The following is a 20,989-nucleotide window of genomic DNA, read 5'->3' as shown; positions in this document are numbered from 1 at the left end:
AAAGGGAAATGAATTGAGTTTTTTAAAAAAATGAACCTATTTTTATATTGCCAAATCTGTCACTGTTTTAAAATGTTTGACAATTTGATTCCAGATAGTAAAAACTATCTATTGAGTAATAATAAACACTGAAGAATTAATAAAGGCATATTATCCTTTAGTCATTGTGTTATCATATGGATTCAATTACATATGACTTCTTGTTCTACCTTAAAAGTTAAAAAAAAACCTCTAAAAGCCTAAAAACTTTCACTTTCTAGATGTCTCCTTTTATGTCATAAGAATGAAAGAATTACTCATCAGTTTCCTCCATTGAATGCAAATACTAACACAACAAAATTCTGCAAAGCAATTATCCTTCAGTTAAAAAAATTATCGGAATGAGATAGGACAGGGCCTGAGTTTGCTGGAAATAAATTTTGTTTGATGATGTACAGAAACGGACCATAAGAAATAGGCATGCATTTACATACATACAATTTTAAATAAACTATTAAAAAATGTTGAGCAACAACAAAAAAATAAGGCTATTCTTATAGAATGTAAGTGCTCCTTTTAATATATAACAGAAGCTTAAGCAAACTTTAAAATAAGTTACCCTGTATCATTAGCCTGATTAATTAGTTCATGAAAATATTTATTTACTTGATATGTATTCATCAACTACTTACTGTTGGTGAGTGCTATGACTGAAATAAAGGTAACGGTAGATTTGGTCTTTTTATTAGTACCCCACCTGTTGATTTTTTTATGGTCAACCTTTTGTTGTGTAAAAAATTTTCTTTTACACATCTATGTAGTCTGTATCAGACCGTCCAAGAAAAAACCAAATGAATGTTGGAAATACAACTGCATATAAATGAAAGAATTTTGGCCTGATCAGCTGAACTAACAAGTACTCCTGAGCATTCAAAACACTGTAGAAAGTTTTTCTTCTGAGGAAATCACTGCTGTCTCACTAAGACAATTCACTCATGTTAATTTATTAACTGGCAACTGTCATTATTTTTGAAGTCATAGTAATAATGATTATTAGCTTCAAAGTAAAAAAAATCAATAAGTACTTAGAGAAGATATTGATGTATTTTATCAAAATCTTAACTGTATGGGTTTCTTTCACATCCTAAATCAGAATAATTATATTGCTCTTCTCTCAATAATTTCAAATAAATATTTTTATATACATGGCATTTCCAAGGAAAAGGAAATAAACTGAGATAGTACAATTAAACAAAAATGGTCATGAAAGTAGGCATGGATTAATAAAATATTCTTAACTTCTAGAATATTTGTTTTAAATATAGTAGTTTCTTTCTGTGCAACTAGGTCAGGAGGGTAGCCTTTTAAAAGTAATTATTAATTTTTAGCCAAGTGACATTTTCACTTTTAATATAGTAATGAGTTACTTATTTAATTGATTGTATTGGCAAACCTAAAGTCTGCACACTGCTTTGGGCACTTTTCTTATACAGGATTTAAATTTGGGCTTAAAGGGTTCGCTTGGGGCCTGATTTGAACCTTGAGATTAAGCAGTATGCTCCAAAATAGGCTTTGTAACATCTCTATTAAGGTAGCACTTGATCATTTACACATTTACATATATACAGAACTCTCTCAGGATCATGGACTCCGGCATTTCTGACTGGATAAGGACCATTGAGTCCTTACCTTTGCTTTTAACATTCACTATGATTGTAAAATTTAGTAATATAAATCAACATTTATGTTAATTAACAAAGAATGTAGAATATAATCTCCTAGAATCACTCTGAAAGATAAGGTTTTTATGCTTACAGTATTTGTCCTTTGGATTCACAATCAAATTACGGTTCTAACTGCAAAGCAAGTACAATCCTCTTTAACTTACCTTAGCACATTGCATGTGATTGCATCCCTCGTTCTTCTGTATTGGAGACTTACAATTCGCACAAGGCTTGGAGTTAGTTAACAACCAGAGACAATTGGCAGCATCCTCATAAGCTTCGCTGACTCCCACAACTTTGGGTATTAAGCACAAATACAAAAATAAACGATTTAGTGTACAACTTCAAATGGAAAAACACTCAAAGTTTTCTTTGCAGGTTGCCTCTCAATTTTAAATATATATATTTATTTTCCTACCAGAGTCTATGGCAAAGTTTTAATCCATGATTATTTAAGATAAACTAAAAATGAATCCAACAACATGTCTAGAACTAAATTCATTATTTCCCCCAAATCTCCTTTCTCTATCTCCTTCCTGGTAAATGACTGATTATCCACCCAGAATCAATATAGGAAGAACATGATCCTTGGACATCTTCCTCTTTGCCTCATATGCTGTATCCCATGGGTTCTCTCTCTTACTTTTTCATATCCATCGCCTCTCATTTCCAGCTAGGATCCTCCGAACCTTTTGCCTAGACAATTAAAACACAGAAACCAGCTTATCTCCCCAGATCCTTCTCCCTCGTCCCCCAAACCCACACTAAATTGCCTCTGTAAAGTGATCTTTTAAAAATACAAATCTTTAAATCTTTTAGTTGTTCCTCACTGATTACAACATTAATCAAATTTCTTTAGCAAAGAACACAACGGCCTTCATGACTTGGCCGCCGACTGACTACCTGGCAAGGTTCTCCCACCTGCTATCCCCACACCAACCTTATACTCTTCACCATCTTATAAACTATTCATTCTACTTTAATATGAGATCTGCAATCTTAAAGAACGCCAGTGTTTTTAAAGACTCTACATTTTACGTTTTATATTCTATAAATCCCCACCACCACCTACGGAGAGATTTAGGGGCTGGAGAGAGTGGCAGACGGGTAATTTAAAATTTATTTTTTCCTGCAAGATTGTCAGTACTCAAGTTTGCTTTCTAACTTCAAGTACAGAGGAAAGTTCTACCTTTTCTTCACTGAAAGAGATTCTGAAAATCACTGTGAAATTCTTGAGAGTGGTCCATTCTATTAAGGCCCTTATTATATGCAGATTGTCTAGAAAGGGTGGGGTAAGAGGTTAGCCCTACTGGAAGCAGGGGAGAAATAAACTCTAAATTTGAAGTCTAAAAGAAAAGTCACTCAACTCCCAGATTCAAATCCCTGGAGAGGGAAGGGGACAAAGCTTTGCATGGTCTGACCCTTGGGAATTAGTTCTGCATATGAACTGGAAGTGCTGAGCACTATCAGGAGCCTACTGATGGTGTCTTGCCACATGGAACCCTTCGTACCTATCTACTTAAGTTTGTGTCAACAACAGAACAGCAGCTACTGCTCAACTGCAAAGTGCTGCTATTCCACACAGCAGAGAGAAACAACTGCGGCCATGAACTGCTCAGATTCCACTCCATTTCTAAACCCACCTGGGAAGATGGTTTCATTAGGGTGCTGGTGCAGAGAATTGTTTGATAATTTGGTGGAAAACAGGAGTTTCAGAAGGAACTTACTACCCTTCAGTTCAGTTCAGTTCAGTCGCTCAATCGTGTCCGACTCTTTGCGAGCTCATGAATCAGAGCACGCCAGGACTCCTTGTCCATCAACAACTCCCAGAGTTCACTCAAACTCACGTCCATCGAGTCGGTGATGCCATCCAGCCATTTCATCCTCTGTTGTCCCCTTCTCCTCCTATCCACAATCCGTCCCAGCATCAGGGTCTTTTCAAATGAGTCAACTCTTCTCATGAGGTGGCCAAATACTGGAGCTTCAGCTTCAGTATCAGTCCTTCCAATGAACACCCAGGACTGATCTCCTTTAGGATGGACTGGTTGGATCTCCCTGAAGTCCAAGGGACTCTCAAGAATCTTGTCCAACACCACAGTTCAAAAGCTTCAATTTTTCGGTGCTCAGCATTCTTCACAGTCCAACTCTCACATCCATACATGACCACAGGAAAAACCATAGCCTTGACTAGACGGACCTTTGTTGGCAAAGCAATGTCTATGCTTTTCAATATGCTATCTAGGTTGGTCATAACTTTCCTTCCAAGGAGTAAGTGTCTTTTAATTTCATGGCTGCAATCACCATCTGCAGTGATTTTGGAGCCCCAAAAAATAAAGTCTGACACTGTTTCCCCATCTAATTCCCATGAAGTGATGGGACCAGATGCCATGATCTTAGTTTTCTGAACGCTGAGCTTTAAGCCAACTTTTTCACTCTCCTCTTTCACTTTCATCAAGAGGCTCTTTAGTTCCTCTTCACTTTCTGCCGTAAGGGTGGTGTCACCTGCATATTTGAGGTTATTGATATTTTTCCTGGCAATCTTGATTCTAGCTTATGCTTCTTCCAGCTCAGCATTTCTCATGATGTACTCTGCATATAAGTTAAATAAGCAGGGTGATAATATACAGCCTTGACGTACTCTTTTTCCTATTTGGAACCAGTCTGTTCCATATCCAGTTCTAACTGTCGCTTCTTGACCTGCATATAGATTTCTCAAGAGGCAGGTCAGGTGGTCTGGTATTCCCATCTCTTTCAGAATTTTCCACAGTTCATTGTGATCCACACAGTCAAAAGCTTTGGCATAGTCAATAAAGCAGAAATAGATGTTTTTCTGGAACTCTCTTGCTTTTTTGATGATCCAGCAGATGTTGGCAATTTGATCTCTGGTTCCTCTGCCTTTTCTAAAACCAGCTTGAACATCTGGAAGTTCATGGTTCACGTATTGCTGAAGCCTGGCTTGGAGAATTTTGAGCATTACTTTACTAGAGTGTGAGATGAGTGCAATTGTGCGGTAGTTTGGGCATTCTTTGGCATTGCCTTTCTTTGGGATTAGAATGAAAACTGACATTTTCCAGTCCTGTGGCCATTGCTGAGTTTTCCAAATTTGCTGGCATATTGAGTGCAGCACTTTCACAGCATCATCTTTCAGGAGTTGAAATAGCTGAACTGGAATTCCAGCACCTCCACTAGCTTTGTTTGCAGTGGCTTCCTAAGGCCCAATTGACTTCACATTCCAGGATGTCTGGCTCTAGGTGAGTGATCACACCATCGTGATTATCTGGGTCGTGAAGATCTTTTTTGTACAGTTCTTTTATGTATTCTTGCTACCTCTTCTTAATATCTTCTGCTTCTGTTAGGTCCATACCACTTCTGTCCTTTATCAAGCCCATCTCTGCATGAAATGTTCCCTTGGTATTTCTAATTTCCTTGAAGAGATCTCTAGTCTTTCCCATTGTGTTGTTTTCCTCTATTTCTTTGCATTGATCGCTGAGGAAGGCTTTCTTATCTCTTCTTGCTATTCTTTGAAACTCTGCATCCAGATGCTTATATCTTTCCTTTTCACTTCTCTTCTTTTCACAGCTATTTGTAAGGCCTCCTCGGACAGCCATTTTGCTTTTTTGCATTTCTTTTCCATGGGGATGGTCTTGATCCCTGTCTCCTGTACAACTGCATGAACCTCTGTCCATAGTTCATCAGGCCCTCTGTCTATTTAAGGGACTAAGATCTAGTCCCTTAAATCTATTTCTCACTTCCATTGTATAATCGTAAGGGATTTGATTTAGTTCATACCTGAATGGTCTAGTGGTTTTCCCTACTTTATTCAATTAAGTCTGAATTTGGCAATAAGGAGTTCATGATCTGAGCCACAGTCAGTTCCCAGTCTTGTTTTTGCTGACTGTATAGAGCTTCTCCATCTTTGCAAAGAATATAATCAATCTGATTTTGGTGTTGACCAACTGGTGATGTCCATGTGTAAAGTTACTACCCTTAGCAGCTACTAATCAGCTCTGGAGGTAATGCTGTTTACAAAAGGTGCTGCTAGAAAACCTAATTACTAAGTACAATGTCTGATTTTTGTTTAAAAGTAGTGGCCTTTCTCCTCCATTTAGCAACAACATTATTTTTAGCTCAGAGGCTCCAATATATTCTTACGACATTTATTGTCCATTGTTACAATAAATAAAGCACAAAGACATTTAAACAAAGCAGCTGTGTGGCCTGCAACATAACAGTTTTTTCTCATACCCTTGGAGAAAGAATGCTAGTTTCTGATTGCATTCTAGCGGATTATATGAAGTGAATGGTGTTCAGAAAATAATCGACTATCAGAACAACAAATCCTTGTGCTAGAAAAAATGCCTTCACTACCAGTGCTCTGAACATGCTCATTTCAGACATCTGCCCTTTGTATATACTTTCTCAATATCTACAACATGCAAGATCCCTTCAGTCTACCTGGTGAGCCCTCTTCACCCTCTCAGACTTTCAAACTCATTTTTCAGCTGCATGTTGATCTTGATCTTCTTTCCTTAATAATCCAGTCTCTTTGTAAGAAAAATTAACTTCATTTAATCAAGTATTACAGTATAAAAATATATTAATAGAATCAACATCCGTAAGTGAAAACTAAGTTGCTTTTAAAGACTGAATTCTTAAAAACTACTTGAATTTCATTTAGTAGCCATTATTATGTGTACTATGAAAAAACGCTGGTGTTAAATTTTTATAAATTATCATTTCACAGAAAATATAATCATTCCTGTTTCTTGCTCTGAGTAGCTACAACAGAGGTAGGTTCGGTACTCAAAGACAGTGTTTCAACTTTATATGGAATTAATTCTTTCAATTAATAATTGAAAGAATATTTTCTCAGTATATTTTCTAGTATTTTCCCATCAATTAGAATTTGTCACTCCTTTTAAGTCTCGTAATTTAAAGACTCTGGAAAACCAGGGATAAGGGAGAAAACAATCTCATGAATCTACCAGTTCTGTTGAAAATTCTTATGCCAAATATATGTGACTCTGACCCAAACTAATATGTAAACCCAATACAGTAGTAAATCAAACTTTTCTTTTTTAGAGTATTATTTTTGTGTTAGTATATTTAACGATGATGTTCTACTTAAGTATTACAACTGGCCTATTATTGTTTGCTTTAACTCTTACCATAAATTTCACACACTTAAAAGTGGCCAGTAAGAGTATACTGGTCACCACCGGCTTTCACTGTGGTGAGCATGCACCAGGACAGTGAGAAAGCTTTCTTAGCAACAGGGAATTTTCTCTGCAGTCCTGGTGGTGGCTCCCTCTACAGTAGGCCACTTGTGGGTGTCCTGGGTCTCTTGCTTCCTATCGAATTTTCTAAAGTTCCTCCATCTTTCTGAAATAAGATACCATTTGGGACTCTGTGAGGGTGATCTTCAGATTTGAACTTGAGGTCTCCCTATCTGAGTACCAGAGACAGCCATGTATATACTGTGTGCACCATTTTCTAATTCTATTTGTCTTCTCTCTTCATTATCCAGATCTTTGTCTTATGCAAGAATATTCTGTCACAGTTCCACCAAAAAGCTGTACTGACTACCCAGGTCATTCTCTCTCCCCTTCCCTAATAAGACTTATTCATGGATGTGGAATGATTGATCCAACTTTACATTGTCAAGGCATAACTAAAAATACTCACCCATTTCAAAATACTTGCTTTATATCTCAAATCAGATACTTCTGACTACTTTCAAGAATTAAATAATATATTGTACTCCTTTTTATAGTGCATTAATTCTTTTAGGCAGCTAGTAGGTACAATAGATTAAAAATGTAATAAAGTGAAGTTATCTTATTTCTCTTCTATATGCCTTTCCCCTCCCAAGTGTGGTGCTTGTCTTGTTCAAGCCCTTATCTCATCTTACCTGTACATTCTGAAGTTACTGCAGAAACAGTGCTCTTACCTAGTCCCTAATTCATCATCCACACTTGCACCTGACTGATTTTTCTAAGCAAACATCTTCAGTTATCATGTCCTTCCTTAAAACTCCTTTTTGGCATCTCGGGATAAAGTGAGACCTCCCAGCATTACACACAAGCCTACCCTTGCACGCACAATCTCATCTCTCACTGCATGTTTGTGCTGGCTAAAGGGACTTGCTGGCAGTCCTTGGATATGCCGTGCTAGTTCATAGCCCGACTGCACCATGAGCCTAGAATGCCCTTCTTATTTTCGTCTGTGTGAAGAACATCTATCACCTTTCAAGGTACGGCTTAGGCATCAACTATTTTTATAAAGCTTTCCCTACCTCTCTCCTAGACGATCTCTTAACTAATCCCCTCTTTTGTTTCTCCTCTCCCTCACAATGTATCACAGGTATACTGTTCTCTAAAAGCATCTCTAATACTTATTGTTCTGAGTTTTGTGCACAGCTGTCTCCATCTCTAAAATGTAAATTTCAAGAGCATAGAGGGCATTCTATTTCTGTATTCTACCATAAAATAGCACTAAATAAATGCTAAAGACATAATGAAGACATCATTTAAAGGCAACAAATTATTCTTAAGTTTTCTCAGCATCTGTTTTAAGCTGCAGACAGGCGCTTGTTAAAATCCACTGGACATCTCCACACATATGTCTTCCAAGTAACTTGACTGCAAAATGGCCACAACAAAATTCATTATTTTCCCCTGCAAGTTATTCCTCTACCTGAATCTCCTAAGTTAACCAGTGACATCATGATCTACTCTCCGACCCAAACTAAAAACTCACCTTCCTACTTCTGGTCTATCCCTCCTTTAGTCTATCAATCCTAGTCATCAGTTATCAAATAAACAATATCTTTAACCATGTTATTTTCCTACTCAAACACTGCATTCTGTGGCTTATTCTGTTAATAGGATAAACTCAGACAATTTGGCAAGAACTCTTTCAATCTGGCAACACCTATCTTTCCAGCCTCATCTTTTGCAAATTTCTCCCATGGACCTTAATTTTAAACTCCACAGAATGTATAAAGACATGCAGGTAGGTGGGCAATAGAAAGCCATCTCTAATGGAAATATATATGTTTCCAGGTGTCAGAAGCAGGAAAAGAAAGCAAAATCCAATCATCTTGCCGTATTTAAGTGTGTTGGAGGGTAATGGTATTAATCTCTCTATGGAACTCTCACACACAGACATACTACACATAGATGGAGAACAGGGAAAATGGATGGGTAACCAGAGAGCAATGACACAGTCTACCTGGTATACAGAGGAGAGAGACAATGAACCAGGGGACCAATAACAATCTACACAAACCTTTCTGATTTGGGAAGCAGGTATTCAGAAGATATTTGACTGAACGATCAATGTTTAGGAAAGCAATGGTTAATCAGATATCACTATAAAATGTCCTAAGACTATCCAGTTGCCTCTGCTCCTGTTTAGAGGACATGCATTTTCTCAACACATCAAAGAGATCATTCTCATGGTCAGTTAATAAACTGGTATTCTAGTCTACCTAAGTTGTCTCTTTTCCATGGATCTGAATAATCCCGAGTGGGTGCACAATATCATCTTGTGACTATCAACTGCTGAGAACCATTTCTCAGGCAATGGTATAATGTCCAATATAATAGTAATACAAACCTGAGGAACTCAAGGCTGCCAGCCAGCCTCTTCCAGTATTGCTTTAGCTGCTGACAGATATGCCTCTGCAGACATGCTAAAACTCAATTCATATCTTGCTGCTGTCAGGAGGATTCCTTAACAACCTCTGTCCCCAACCTAGTTAGTTGTTTTTGTACTCTTGTCTAACCTAACTATGTTAGCTACCATATGACAGCTAACTGTAATATCTCACTGCTTCCCTACTAGCCTCTGTACTCCCTGGAGACTGATGTCATCTTTATTATGTGCTTTGCTCATAATAAGTGTAGATGAACCATGTGAATTCTTAATCCTGATTCGTAATACCTCAAACTCCAATATTAAAAAAGTCAAAAAACTCCAAATGAGTTTTAATTTATATTAATTTAAAAGAAAACAGTTGTCATAAAATACGCCAGGGGGTAAAAAATTATGGCAAAGCAGATATATTTACCTGTCAAACATAGAAACTGCTATTAGGAAGGCTAATTCAAACCTATTCTAATTGCCCTGCGTCACTCAATCCAATCTGTTAGCTTCCTATCTGTGCAATGGCATAACTGCCATCAGTCTCATAGCATTTCTGTGAGGATGAACAGAGATACTATACTTAGAGACATCGCATTAAAAACTAGTCAAACAGACATCGTATTTAATCTAAGTAAATCTACAGAACCACATAATAGCAAGAAATTGACTTGCCTTACCCTCCACTGGAAGCTTCCTCTCAGTACAGACCATGCATTTCTTCCCATGAAGTCTAGAAAAGCTGGTGAGCTCACTCCAGGATAAAAGGGAAGGACTACAAAAGCAGAACTTAGAGTGACTTTGTTTACCTTGGAGTCCTAAGTCTGTTAGAAACATGGAACCTGTCTATACTTCCCCCTGAGATCTCCAAAATGATACTGGCTAGAGGACTTAAAAGGGGACCTCTGCATTAACAAACTTGAAAACTTTAGAAATGAAGACTAAGAAACAGGACCACGTTATCTTTGGAATGCTATTAGAAAATACATAGCTATCTAAAATTCCCCTTACGTTCTTCCGGTTTCATTTCAGTTATTTTTTGTAGCCAATTTTTCCACGTTTGGCAGTCACAAGGCTCATGGGCTTCACCAAGGCACTCCCTGAAGAGGAAAACATGGAAAAGGCAATTTTAAAACATTCTTCATCAACATCAAGATAAAAGAGCAGGTGGGAAGTACTGTTTTGAATGTAAAGTTGAGAACATTGAGGCACAGCAGCCACTGAAAGATGAAGCATTTCAGCAGAGGAATGCAAGCATGACTCTACAGCTCGGCAGCACTAGGCCAGAGTTTTCCTTCAGCAGTGCATTTATTCACACATTTTAAAAAGCTCTAAACAGATTAACTAATATTTATAATTTAGTCCTTTAACTTCCCAGGTGGTGCTAGTGGTAAAGAATCTTCCTGCCAATGGAGGAGACATAGGAGATGTAGGTTTGATCCCTGGGTGGGGAAGATACCCTGGAGAAGGAAATCACAACCTCCTCCTGCATTCTTGCCTTCTAAATGCTGGCGTGCGTTGTCATTTCCTTCTCCAGGGTATTTCCCTCATCCGGGGATCAAACCTACATCTCCTGTGTTGCAAAGAGTTGGACACGACTGAAGTAACGTAGCACGCAGGCAGGCCTTAAGAGCGGTAAAGATATTTTTATCAGTTAAGTTCTGTCTCACTAACAATTTAAATGTTTGCAATTCAAAGTGTGTTCCCCTGGGGAACAGCACTGCCATTACTTGGGAGCTTGTTTACCTGCAGAGGAGCAGACTGCATAAGACATACTGATTAGAATCTGCCTCTTCTCAAAATCACCATATGACCCTTCTGCATTTTAAAGTTTGGGAAGTACTATTTTACATTACATTCTTGCCACTACTTTTACCTCTGAATTCCCAAGTAACAGCAAGGGCAATCTAACTTACTTTCAAGTGTTTGACAAATCCTGATTTTCGGTTCTATTGGCATTTGGCAAATTTTGATTTAAATAATAAAAACTGTATCAATGTATCATTTGTAACTTAATTATATATTCTTTCTATAGGCATATAAATGTCAAACATTAAAAATGACATAGAGCCTTTACAAATTGTTTAATTCAATATATTATACTCTATAGGATAAATTGTTACAGTTAATAACAAAATATCATTATGGGGAAAGAAAAAGGCAATCTATAGGTGCCAACATCACCATTATCATCACCAGTGTCATTTTAAACAAAAATCTTATTTACAATTTAGCTTTGTTAAGAAGACATGCCAACTGACAGGTAGAGTCTTACAAACAATGATGAGGTAACATTCCACTGTGTTAAGAATGTATCAATTCTACTTCATATCCATGGCTACTATTTTTGAAAAACAAGACAGAACAAGTGTATGGAAGAATGTGGAAAAACTGGAACCCCTGTGCATTGCTGGTAGGAATGTAAAATGATGCAGATGTTATGGAAAACACTTTGGTATAGTTCCTCAAAGAGTTTCGTTTCAACAGGATTGAAACAAGGACTCAAACTTTTATGACAATGCTCATCACATTATTCACAATAGTCAAAAGGTGGGAACTAGACTGTTCACTGACATATGACTGGATAAACAATGAACATATATACACATATATATATACACACAGTGAAGTATTAGTCATAAAAAGGTGTGTATATATATATATCAGTCATAAAAAGGAATGAGCTTCTGATACATGCTATAACATGGAAAGAATCTTGAAGACATGTTAAGTGAAATAAACCAGATACAAAAGGACAAATACTGTCCAACTCCACTAGAACAGGGACATTCATAGAGACGAAAAGTAGAATGATGGTTACCAGGAGATGTGGCAGGGAGGCAGGATGGGGCGTTACTGCTTAATGAGAGAATCTAAATGAGATAATCTAGAGAAATTGTCTCTAGAGAAATCTCTTACAGAGATTTTGTTTGGGATGATAAAAATGTTCTAAAATGGATGGGATGACAGTTTCACAACACCGGATGTACTTAATGCCATCAAATTGTATACCTGAAAAGATCACTACGTACATCTTGAAAGAATGATTTTCTTAGATTTCTGATTATTACCATATCTGGTATTTGGGAAATCTTCCAAAACTGGTTTTATATAGATCCTTAGTTACTTAGCTATAATTTAACAACCTTTAAAAAAATACTGCGTTGATTAAAAGTAGAAGTAGATGTATTCAGTATATATTTTAGCACATATTAAAATCAACTCTGCTTTCCAGAAATGTAAGGGATATCTGTGATAACTGTTCATTTTAATTTGACACATATATTAGAGTAAGAAATACGCCACAGATCTAAGAAGAGTATTTCCATGTGTTGTCTGAAAATGGAATAATCTATATTTCTCATGAATCATCAAAAAAACCCAAATGAACATAAAAAACCAAAGTGCAGAAATTTTACAAATCTGCAATATCTAAAACAAAACAAATGAAGTCAGTAAAATAAATTATTTTCAGTAAGTTTAGGATTTCCCTCCTCCCCCGGGATATTCACTATTTTTTTCTAGTAGAATCAGTGTGACTGACTGTGCTGTCAGCACATTTTCTGACAGAAAAAAAAATAATGACAATGGAGGAAGAAGTCCTTTGCTTTCAAATAGTCTGAAAAAAATGAATGCCATGTCTTCAAAAGGCCGTAATTGGCTTTTTTGTGGGCTTGGCTCACTGAGGCCATGCTGCATTAGAGGGCAGTATCAGTTTTTCTTTTCCAAACCTCACAGGAGGGCACAGGTGCTTCCTCAATGGTTAGCCTAATCAGTATGATCATGTCTGAGTGTTACAGCCCGCTGGCACAGTTTCTACCACTTTACAATGCAACGCTAAGAGTGGGTATAAAAAGAAGCTTATAAATAAAGGAGGAGCTGGAGCAAAAACCACGAATGAGAAAGTGTTGCCACTGAATACTACTAAGTTTCTCTGAAAACTAAGGCCTAAGAGAAAACAAGGCTGAACTTCTGCAAAGCACAGTAATGACAATGTTGTCAGATGTTAACAGGTGACTGATAATCTAGATCTCGCCATGTGTAGGAAGAGAGTATTCTGATAGAAACAATGAAGATACTGGAAAGTTCTGCAGGTACTGGAAAGCTAAATTCCTGAAGAAAGGGTTAACCAAGACACCAATGACTGGCGGCAAATACTTTGACAAACTGTCATCATATAGGCTAGTGGGAGAAAGCATTCTAGGTTCAGTTATTAACGGCACAGAACTTGTTGGTGAACAAGTTAGAACAGAAAGGGCTATCCTGTGGTGGGAAGAAAAATGCCTACTCCCACCTTCCCTCCTAACAATGAATATATTCATTCTATCCAGGCAGACACATCCTGGGGACAGCTCTCAGCTGATTCTGTCACATTTAGTTCTTAAAAAGAAGAAATTATTATTGGAATTTCTGATGGTTTTTGCAATCATGTTTAGAAAATAGTTTTGAACTTTTGGGAGAAAGAAAGAAGCAAACCCTGAACCACATGCTTTTATTTTATAAAGATCTCTCTTGCAAAGCTTCCTTTTGCATGAGGCAGATTTTTTGTCTTTGAAACACAAGATAAGGGCAGCAGAATTCTACTTAGAACTTCTTTTTTTCGTAGAATTTCTGACTACAGGCAAAGCTCTAAATATAGTCAGTGAATATGAGTAGGAAGCTATGTAAAAACAAAAAATGCCAATTAATGGTTAGAGAAGTGAAGCAACAGAAAAATCCTAGCAAATACATATATCATATACCTACATATATCAATCTTAGAGCTTAGGGAATTTCAAAACTGAAAAGTAACAAGGTTAAGTCTTGAATTGCTGTGTTAGAAAATGATGATACTATTTGCTTAGTCCTACCATCCTGCCACCAGGAGGAGTAAATAAACGTCATCTTAAATCCACGTGACCATTCACAGACCCCTTAAACTGGGATAAAATTCCAAGTAGGGCCTGTGATTTTGGCATATAGTTTCCAATGGAGACTGAGTATATCCAGCCTAATATTTTGGGTATGAGAAAGACTAAACTGACATATTTCTCTAAACACTACACTAGAAATGTACAGCTTATAGCATCATGTATGTGTATGCATATGTATGTTTTACAATCTAATCTATCTTGGTAGGTTTCTCTATTAGTTTCCATATTTTCAGTTAATCCAAACTTGCTACCTATAGTATACAAAGAGAGGTGGGGAAGAATAAAAGAACATAAAAACTAATCCTGAGTAAAAAACTAATAAAAACTAGACCACAGAAACCAAAGTTTATCGTCTTATCTTCTAAATATTTTACTAATTTGTGTTTTCTATTTTCTAAACATTTTACTAAAGTATGGTTTCCATTTTTGTAGGCTCTTCAAAAACCCTCTTAATCAGTTTTTTCTAAACCAGGGAAGCTTACACGAACCAGAGAGCTCAGAAAATGACTTTCCAAAGGATAGTACATAATTAGTAACATTCTAGGTGGAGTGCTTGAAGGTACTAGAACTTAAGTTTCTCAAAAAACTAACTTCAAATAAGTTCTTTTATTTCCTTATTTTAAATACTCTTACTTTAAATAAAGTAGACTCATATTCATCCAAGGATAATTTATCTATAATTACGTTTATGTATATTCATTAACTCACTTCCCATTTCTGTTGCTGGATCCTTATCTCTTCTGCTGGGGTAATGAGGTGGAATTAAGGGTCAACCACTGAATAATAAAACATATAAAATGAAAAATCTGTTGCTGCTGTTCAGTCGCTAAGTAGTATCCGACTCTTTTGTGATCCCATGGACTGGAGCCTAACAGGCTCCTCTGTTCATGGGATTTCCCAGGCAAGAATACTGGGGAGGGTTGCCATTTCCTCCTCCAGGGTATCTCCCCAACCCGGGGATCAAAATCACATCTCCTGCATTGGCAGGCAGGTTCTTTACCACTGAGTCACTTCAGTTTAGTTCAGTCACTCAGTTGTGTCTGACTCTTTGTGACCCCATGGACTGCAGCACGCCACACCTCCGTCCATCACCAACTCCCGGAGTTTACTCAAACTCATGTCCATCAAGTCAGTGATGCCATCCAATCATCTCATCCTCTTTTGCCCCCTTCTCCTTCTGTCTTCAATCATTCCTAGCATCAGGGTCTTTTCAAATGAGTCAGTTCTTCACATCAGGTGGCCAAATATTGGAGTTTCAGCTTCAGCATCAGTCCTTCTAATGAATATTCAGGACTGATTTCCTTTAGGATGGACTGGTTGGATCTCCTTGCAGTCCAAGGGACTCTCAAGAGTCTTCTCCAACACCACAGTTCAAAAGAATCAATTCTTCGGTGCTCAGCTTTCTTTATAGTCCAACTCTCACATCCATACATGACTACTGGAAAAACCATAGCCTTAACTAGATGGACTTTTGCTGGCAAAGTAATGTCTTGCTTTTTAATAAGCTGTGCCACTAGGGAAGCCCAAAAGTAAAAATTAGGCATGTTTTTTTAAAATGTTGTGAAAAACTACCACATGTGGATACAGGTATATGGATATACTCTAAATATTTATTCAGTATTTTGTTGCTATTTTACTTGTTGAATCTGATTTAGTTATGAAAGTAGTAACCACTGCTTTTCTTTTATTAATCACTATTTCAAGCAGTTAGCACAGAAGCCTAGCAACCTTTTTCTGTAAAGGATCAGATAGTAAATATTTTGAGTTTTGCAGGCCACATGGTCTCTGCTGCAACTACTCGATACTGTCACAGTCTGAAAGCAGCCACAGATGATAGGGAAACAAACTGACATGAGCAGGTACGGCTGTGTTCTAACAAAACTTTATTTTAAAAAATTGGTGCAGACACTACATTGTTGACACCTGACCTAGAATTCACTGCTATATATAGGTTGGCAGTTCAAATAATAGTTTTAGCTAATGATAATGATGATGAGTGTAAGAAATAGATCTTTCATGGTAGGGATATTTCCATAACTATGCCTTTTTACCATCTAGCAGTGCTACAATTTGACTTTGGATTCTGATAGGTATATTAAATAAAGATCAGTGTTTTATATCCACCTCAAATATATCCTTGCATATGTAATAAATCTGGAAATGAGTAAAAAGCATTACAAATACTATTTCTTCCTCTGATCACTGAACAAAAACCAAAGTTATTATAATTGAAACTACTCTGAATAAAGTATAATGCTGATGTTAGACAAACACACAGTCAAGTGACTACACACACTGACTATATATCCATTACTGATTTATCATCAGTTCATACTTACTAAGTACTTATCGGGCTCTAGGAACTATATAAAACACAAGACACATCAAGTGGCTTCTAACTGGGACTGTGCAACAGAATCACATAAGACTTTTTTCTCCAAAATCCACTAAATCAGAATTTCACTTGTTGGGGTCTAGAATGAAAATATGGAAAAGCTGTCTTATATTAAACTCTGGGCATCCCTGGTTAAGTATCACTGCTAGACACTTCTACTTTAAGAAAAGATATCAAACTCTAAATATTTTCCTATCTAAGGTCAATAATTTGGTATTAAAGTTCAAGTTCATGGGTTCTAGCATCAAACAGAGACAGGGTCTAATCTCATTTCTGCCAGTTCCTAGCTATATAACCCAGGGCAACCACTCTGTGTCTAAATTTCCTTATCTGTAAAATGGGTATAGTAACAGCATTCCATTCACAGCACTGTTGGGAGAATTCAATATTTGAAAATTTTGACAAGGTAGTTGGCACACATCAAGCACACCGTAAATGTAAACTATCACTACTGTATACATTTTTTAATGAATAATAATGGTATCAAAAATACTACAACTTAAAGGCACGATTCAGAGTACAAAGTCTCTTTAAAAACTGTCAGCAAGGTGACTAGGCTATTCCAACTTGTCCTGTACTGACCAGCAGAAGAGGTGTCCTTTTCCACAGTCCACAGCAGGAGCTCTGAGCAAGGGGAAGCTGAGTGTGTCAGACCCAGAGGTGTCTGATCCTTGCTTTGTCAGTCTGACTGCTCTTTCACAACCTGGAGTAGGACACCATTTAATGGCAGGATTATTTTCAACAAAGGCCTGTTTAAACAGCGATAACAAAACATAAAAAAATATGTTAACTCTCAATTCTAATAGAGTGTACCCTATGTCAATTTACTTCAGAATGAATGAAATGAAACAGAATGAAATGAAAAAACAAAGAGTAGTCAGTTTCAAGAAATACTTAAAACAGTACTGGAATGTATTAAATAAGAAGGAAAAAATGTGGCAATTACCTTAGTAATAATTTTTAAAATTTATGTATTCTTTAATCTAAGAACCAAGTAGATTGATGACAGTATAAAAATGTAACTATTCATACAGAAAATGTGTAATTTAAAAATGCTTTCTCACAATATGCCACTTTTCTGATGGCAAATAATTATAATAAATAGAATCTTATTTGATGATTAGCTGTATTAGAATAATAAATTTCTACATGGTACTTTAATAATACATAAAAATCAACATTACAAACACAGAGTTATCCTATGATCCAGTAATTCCACTTCTGCAGTATATACCCCAAATAATTAAAAGCAGGGACTGGAATAGATATTTGTACATCCATATGCATAGGAGCATTATTGCTGCTGCTGCTGCTGCTAAGTCACTTCAGTCGTGTCCGACTCTGTGCGACCCCACAGACGGCAGCCCACCAGGCTCCCACATTCCTGGGATTTTGGAGTGGGTTGCCATTTCCTTCTCCAATGCATGAAAGTGAAAAGTGAAAGTGAAGTCGCTCAGTTGTGTCCGACTCTTAGCGACCGCATGGACTGCAGCCTACCAGGCTCCTCCATCCATAGGATTTTCCAGGCAAGAGTACTGGAGTGGGGTGCCACTGCCTTCTCCAAAGAGCATTACTAACATTAATCAAAAGGCACAAACAACTCAAATGTCCATGGATGAAAGTGTGGATAAACAAAATGTGCTACATACATTACTGGAATATTACTCAACCTTAAAAAGAAATTCTGATACATGCTACAAGGTGAATGAACCTTGAAGACATTAAGCTATGTGTAATAACCCAGGCACATAAGGATAAATACTGATTCCACTTACATGAAATAATATAACATTATATGGATATAATATGGTTTACAAGGACAAACACTGTATGATTCTACTTATATGATTCCACCAGGCTTCCCTGGGTCAGGAAGATCCTCTGGAGCAGGAAATGGCAACCCACTCCAGTATGCTTGCCTGAGAAATCCCATAGACACAGGGGCCTGGCAGGCTCCGGTCCATGGGGTTGCAAGAGTCAGACATGACTTGGTGACTAAACCACCACTGCCATCACTTATATAAATTGCCTAGAAACACATTGAGACAGAAAGTAGAACAGTGCTTACTGGTGGCTATGGGAAGGGGAAATGGGGCATCTGTGTTCATGGAAACAGAGTTTCAGTTTGGGATGATGAAAAAAATTCTAACCATGAAGGGTAATGATGGTTGCACAATAACGTAAAAGTACTTCATAACAACAAATTGGTCACTTAAATCTGTTTAAACTGGTAAAGTTTATGTGTATTTTATCACAATAATGAAAAATGTAAAGAAAAACCAATATTATGATACTTTCTATGTTAAAGAAACAGCAGGACTTCTTTTTTAAAAATATATTAAGGTTCAGACTATAAAAAAATCTGAACATGTCTATTAAATCCCACAAAAAAGATTTGCATATAGTAATGAATAACTCCTGAGTGAAAATAAAGAAGGGAAAAAGATGAAATAAACATTATAATTTATTATATGAAATGATTACTTGAAATATAAAAAAATCCATAAATTTTCAGGTTGATAATCTTTATTTCTAAATATTTATACTGAGGAGTAAAAATATGTCATTTAGAAAATTTTAAATAGCTACTATTTAATATGAATTTTTTTTGACCAATTAGTTACAAAAGTTCAACACGCAAATCAACAAATAGTAGTTTTATTTTCTGGTAAACTACTATTGCCACTTTTCATTTTTACTTCTATCATGATTATAAAACAATACTTTAGCTTAAAACTTTAATTTAGGCCAACTGACAGACAAAAGCCAGAGTTCATTACTTTGCTTTCAAAAACAGAACAAAAAATTAAAATTGTTAATATAGGTTTAATAAAATTTAAATTGTAGAGATTACACAGACAATTGGCAACATACCTTAATATCAAACTGTAGGTATCGTTTGTCCATCTCCTTAGAAACTACACTTTCTATTATATCCACAGGCACAAGTTGGAAGCAATCATATGCAGGGCAGAAAATGTTGTGAGCTTCACCTTCTTGAATTTTCAGATTCAAAAACCTAATAAAATTGTCAATTGATAGAAAAAAAGCAAGGATACAATTTATTTGCACATTATAAGAATTTTTCCAGATGCTAAATATTCTGTTAAGAGTATAATTAAAACATACCAATAAACAAAGTGTGCAATATCAACTATAATACATTAACTCAAATAATTCACAAACACTGAGCATTTATTATCTGCCCCGCCATTCACTATGACTATTTATTTATACACATCTATGTTTTATACATTTTTTACATTTGTTTGCTTTGTCCTCTTTAAAAACTTGAAATACTGTATTTAAGAGTAAAAATTTAGAAATAAGTGATTTAGAAAGGTCATATTCGATTCTCAATATTCTACGCCTTTAAAAAAAGACAGCAATGGTACAGAATTAAGCCACACAAAATTCAAGAGATTTTTGAGATGGCACTGTAATATAGTGTAACTTTTAGAAGAAAAGGTTTCCTCTTATATTTTATTTAGATAAACATTAAAATGTGTTTCATGTCCTACTCTAGGCACACTGGTTGAGGTAGTAGGGAAAAGACATCCTAGAAAGTGACAGGAATCTAACCCAAGGTCAATTAAGTGGTCAAGAGCAAGATTTGGAATTAAGAGAATTCCAGGTCTGTTGCTAACAAGTTGTATGATCTTAAGTAATTATCATGTAACTGTTCTGTGCCTCAATTTCACTATCTATAAAACAGAGATAGCAGTATGTACTTCCCAGAGTTGTTTTCAGATTATATGATATAATGTATGTGAAATATCTCCATGGTGCTGGGCACAGAATAAAGAATTACAAAATTTTACTGAGGGTTTGATTATTAATAATATTTCCCATGGAAAAAGAAGAAAGAAACTTTTGAAGTGTGAATTCCCCTTGCCTGAGGAGATATATATTAAAAAAAAAAATCACTAAGACTGATGTCAAAGACTTAACAGCCTACGTTTTGTTCTAGAAGTCTGTGGTTTCAGGTCTTACATTACAGTCCTTTAATACACTCTGAATATACCTTATGCATGGTATATGAAAGCAGTCCAGTTTGATTTTTTATATGTGACTGTCTAGCTTGCCCAGCACCATTTACTGAAAATGCTGTCTCTTCTCCATCGCATATTCTGTCCTCATTTGTCGCAGATTAACTGCCCATGTAAGTGTGAGCTCACTTCAGGGCTCTTTTATTCTGTTCCACAGAGCTATGTGTTTTTGGGTCAGGACCATACTGTTTTGATAACTGCAGCTCTGTTGTTCTTCAGTTGCTCAGACATGCCTGGCTCTTTGCAGCCCCATGGACTGCTGCATGCTAGGTTTCCCTGTTC

The 20,989-nt window shown here is 36.5% G+C and overlaps 1 protein-coding gene across 1 annotated transcript in view; it reads right to left on the bottom strand.

The window, feature by feature from the left end:
* ANKIB1 (ankyrin repeat and IBR domain containing 1) overlaps positions 1-20,989 on the bottom strand; it is a 153,062-nt gene that overhangs the window by 17,049 nt on the left and 115,024 nt on the right. The window contains exons 8-11 of the mRNA XM_052638783.1: positions 19,533-19,677; positions 17,241-17,407; positions 10,362-10,450; positions 1,868-1,998 (exon numbers count right to left, since the gene is read on the bottom strand). Coding sequence (XP_052494743.1) covers positions 1,868-1,998; positions 10,362-10,450; positions 17,241-17,407; positions 19,533-19,677 — 532 coding nt within the window. The remainder of the gene's footprint in view (positions 1-1,867; positions 1,999-10,361; positions 10,451-17,240; positions 17,408-19,532; positions 19,678-20,989) is intronic.

Source organism: Budorcas taxicolor, chromosome 4 (genome assembly GCF_023091745.1).
Source record: "Budorcas taxicolor isolate Tak-1 chromosome 4, Takin1.1, whole genome shotgun sequence".
Lineage (NCBI taxonomy): Eukaryota > Metazoa > Chordata > Mammalia > Artiodactyla > Bovidae > Budorcas > Budorcas taxicolor.
The sequence above is the reverse complement of the archived record's forward strand: the minus strand, read 5'-3'. Positions and strand labels throughout refer to the sequence as shown.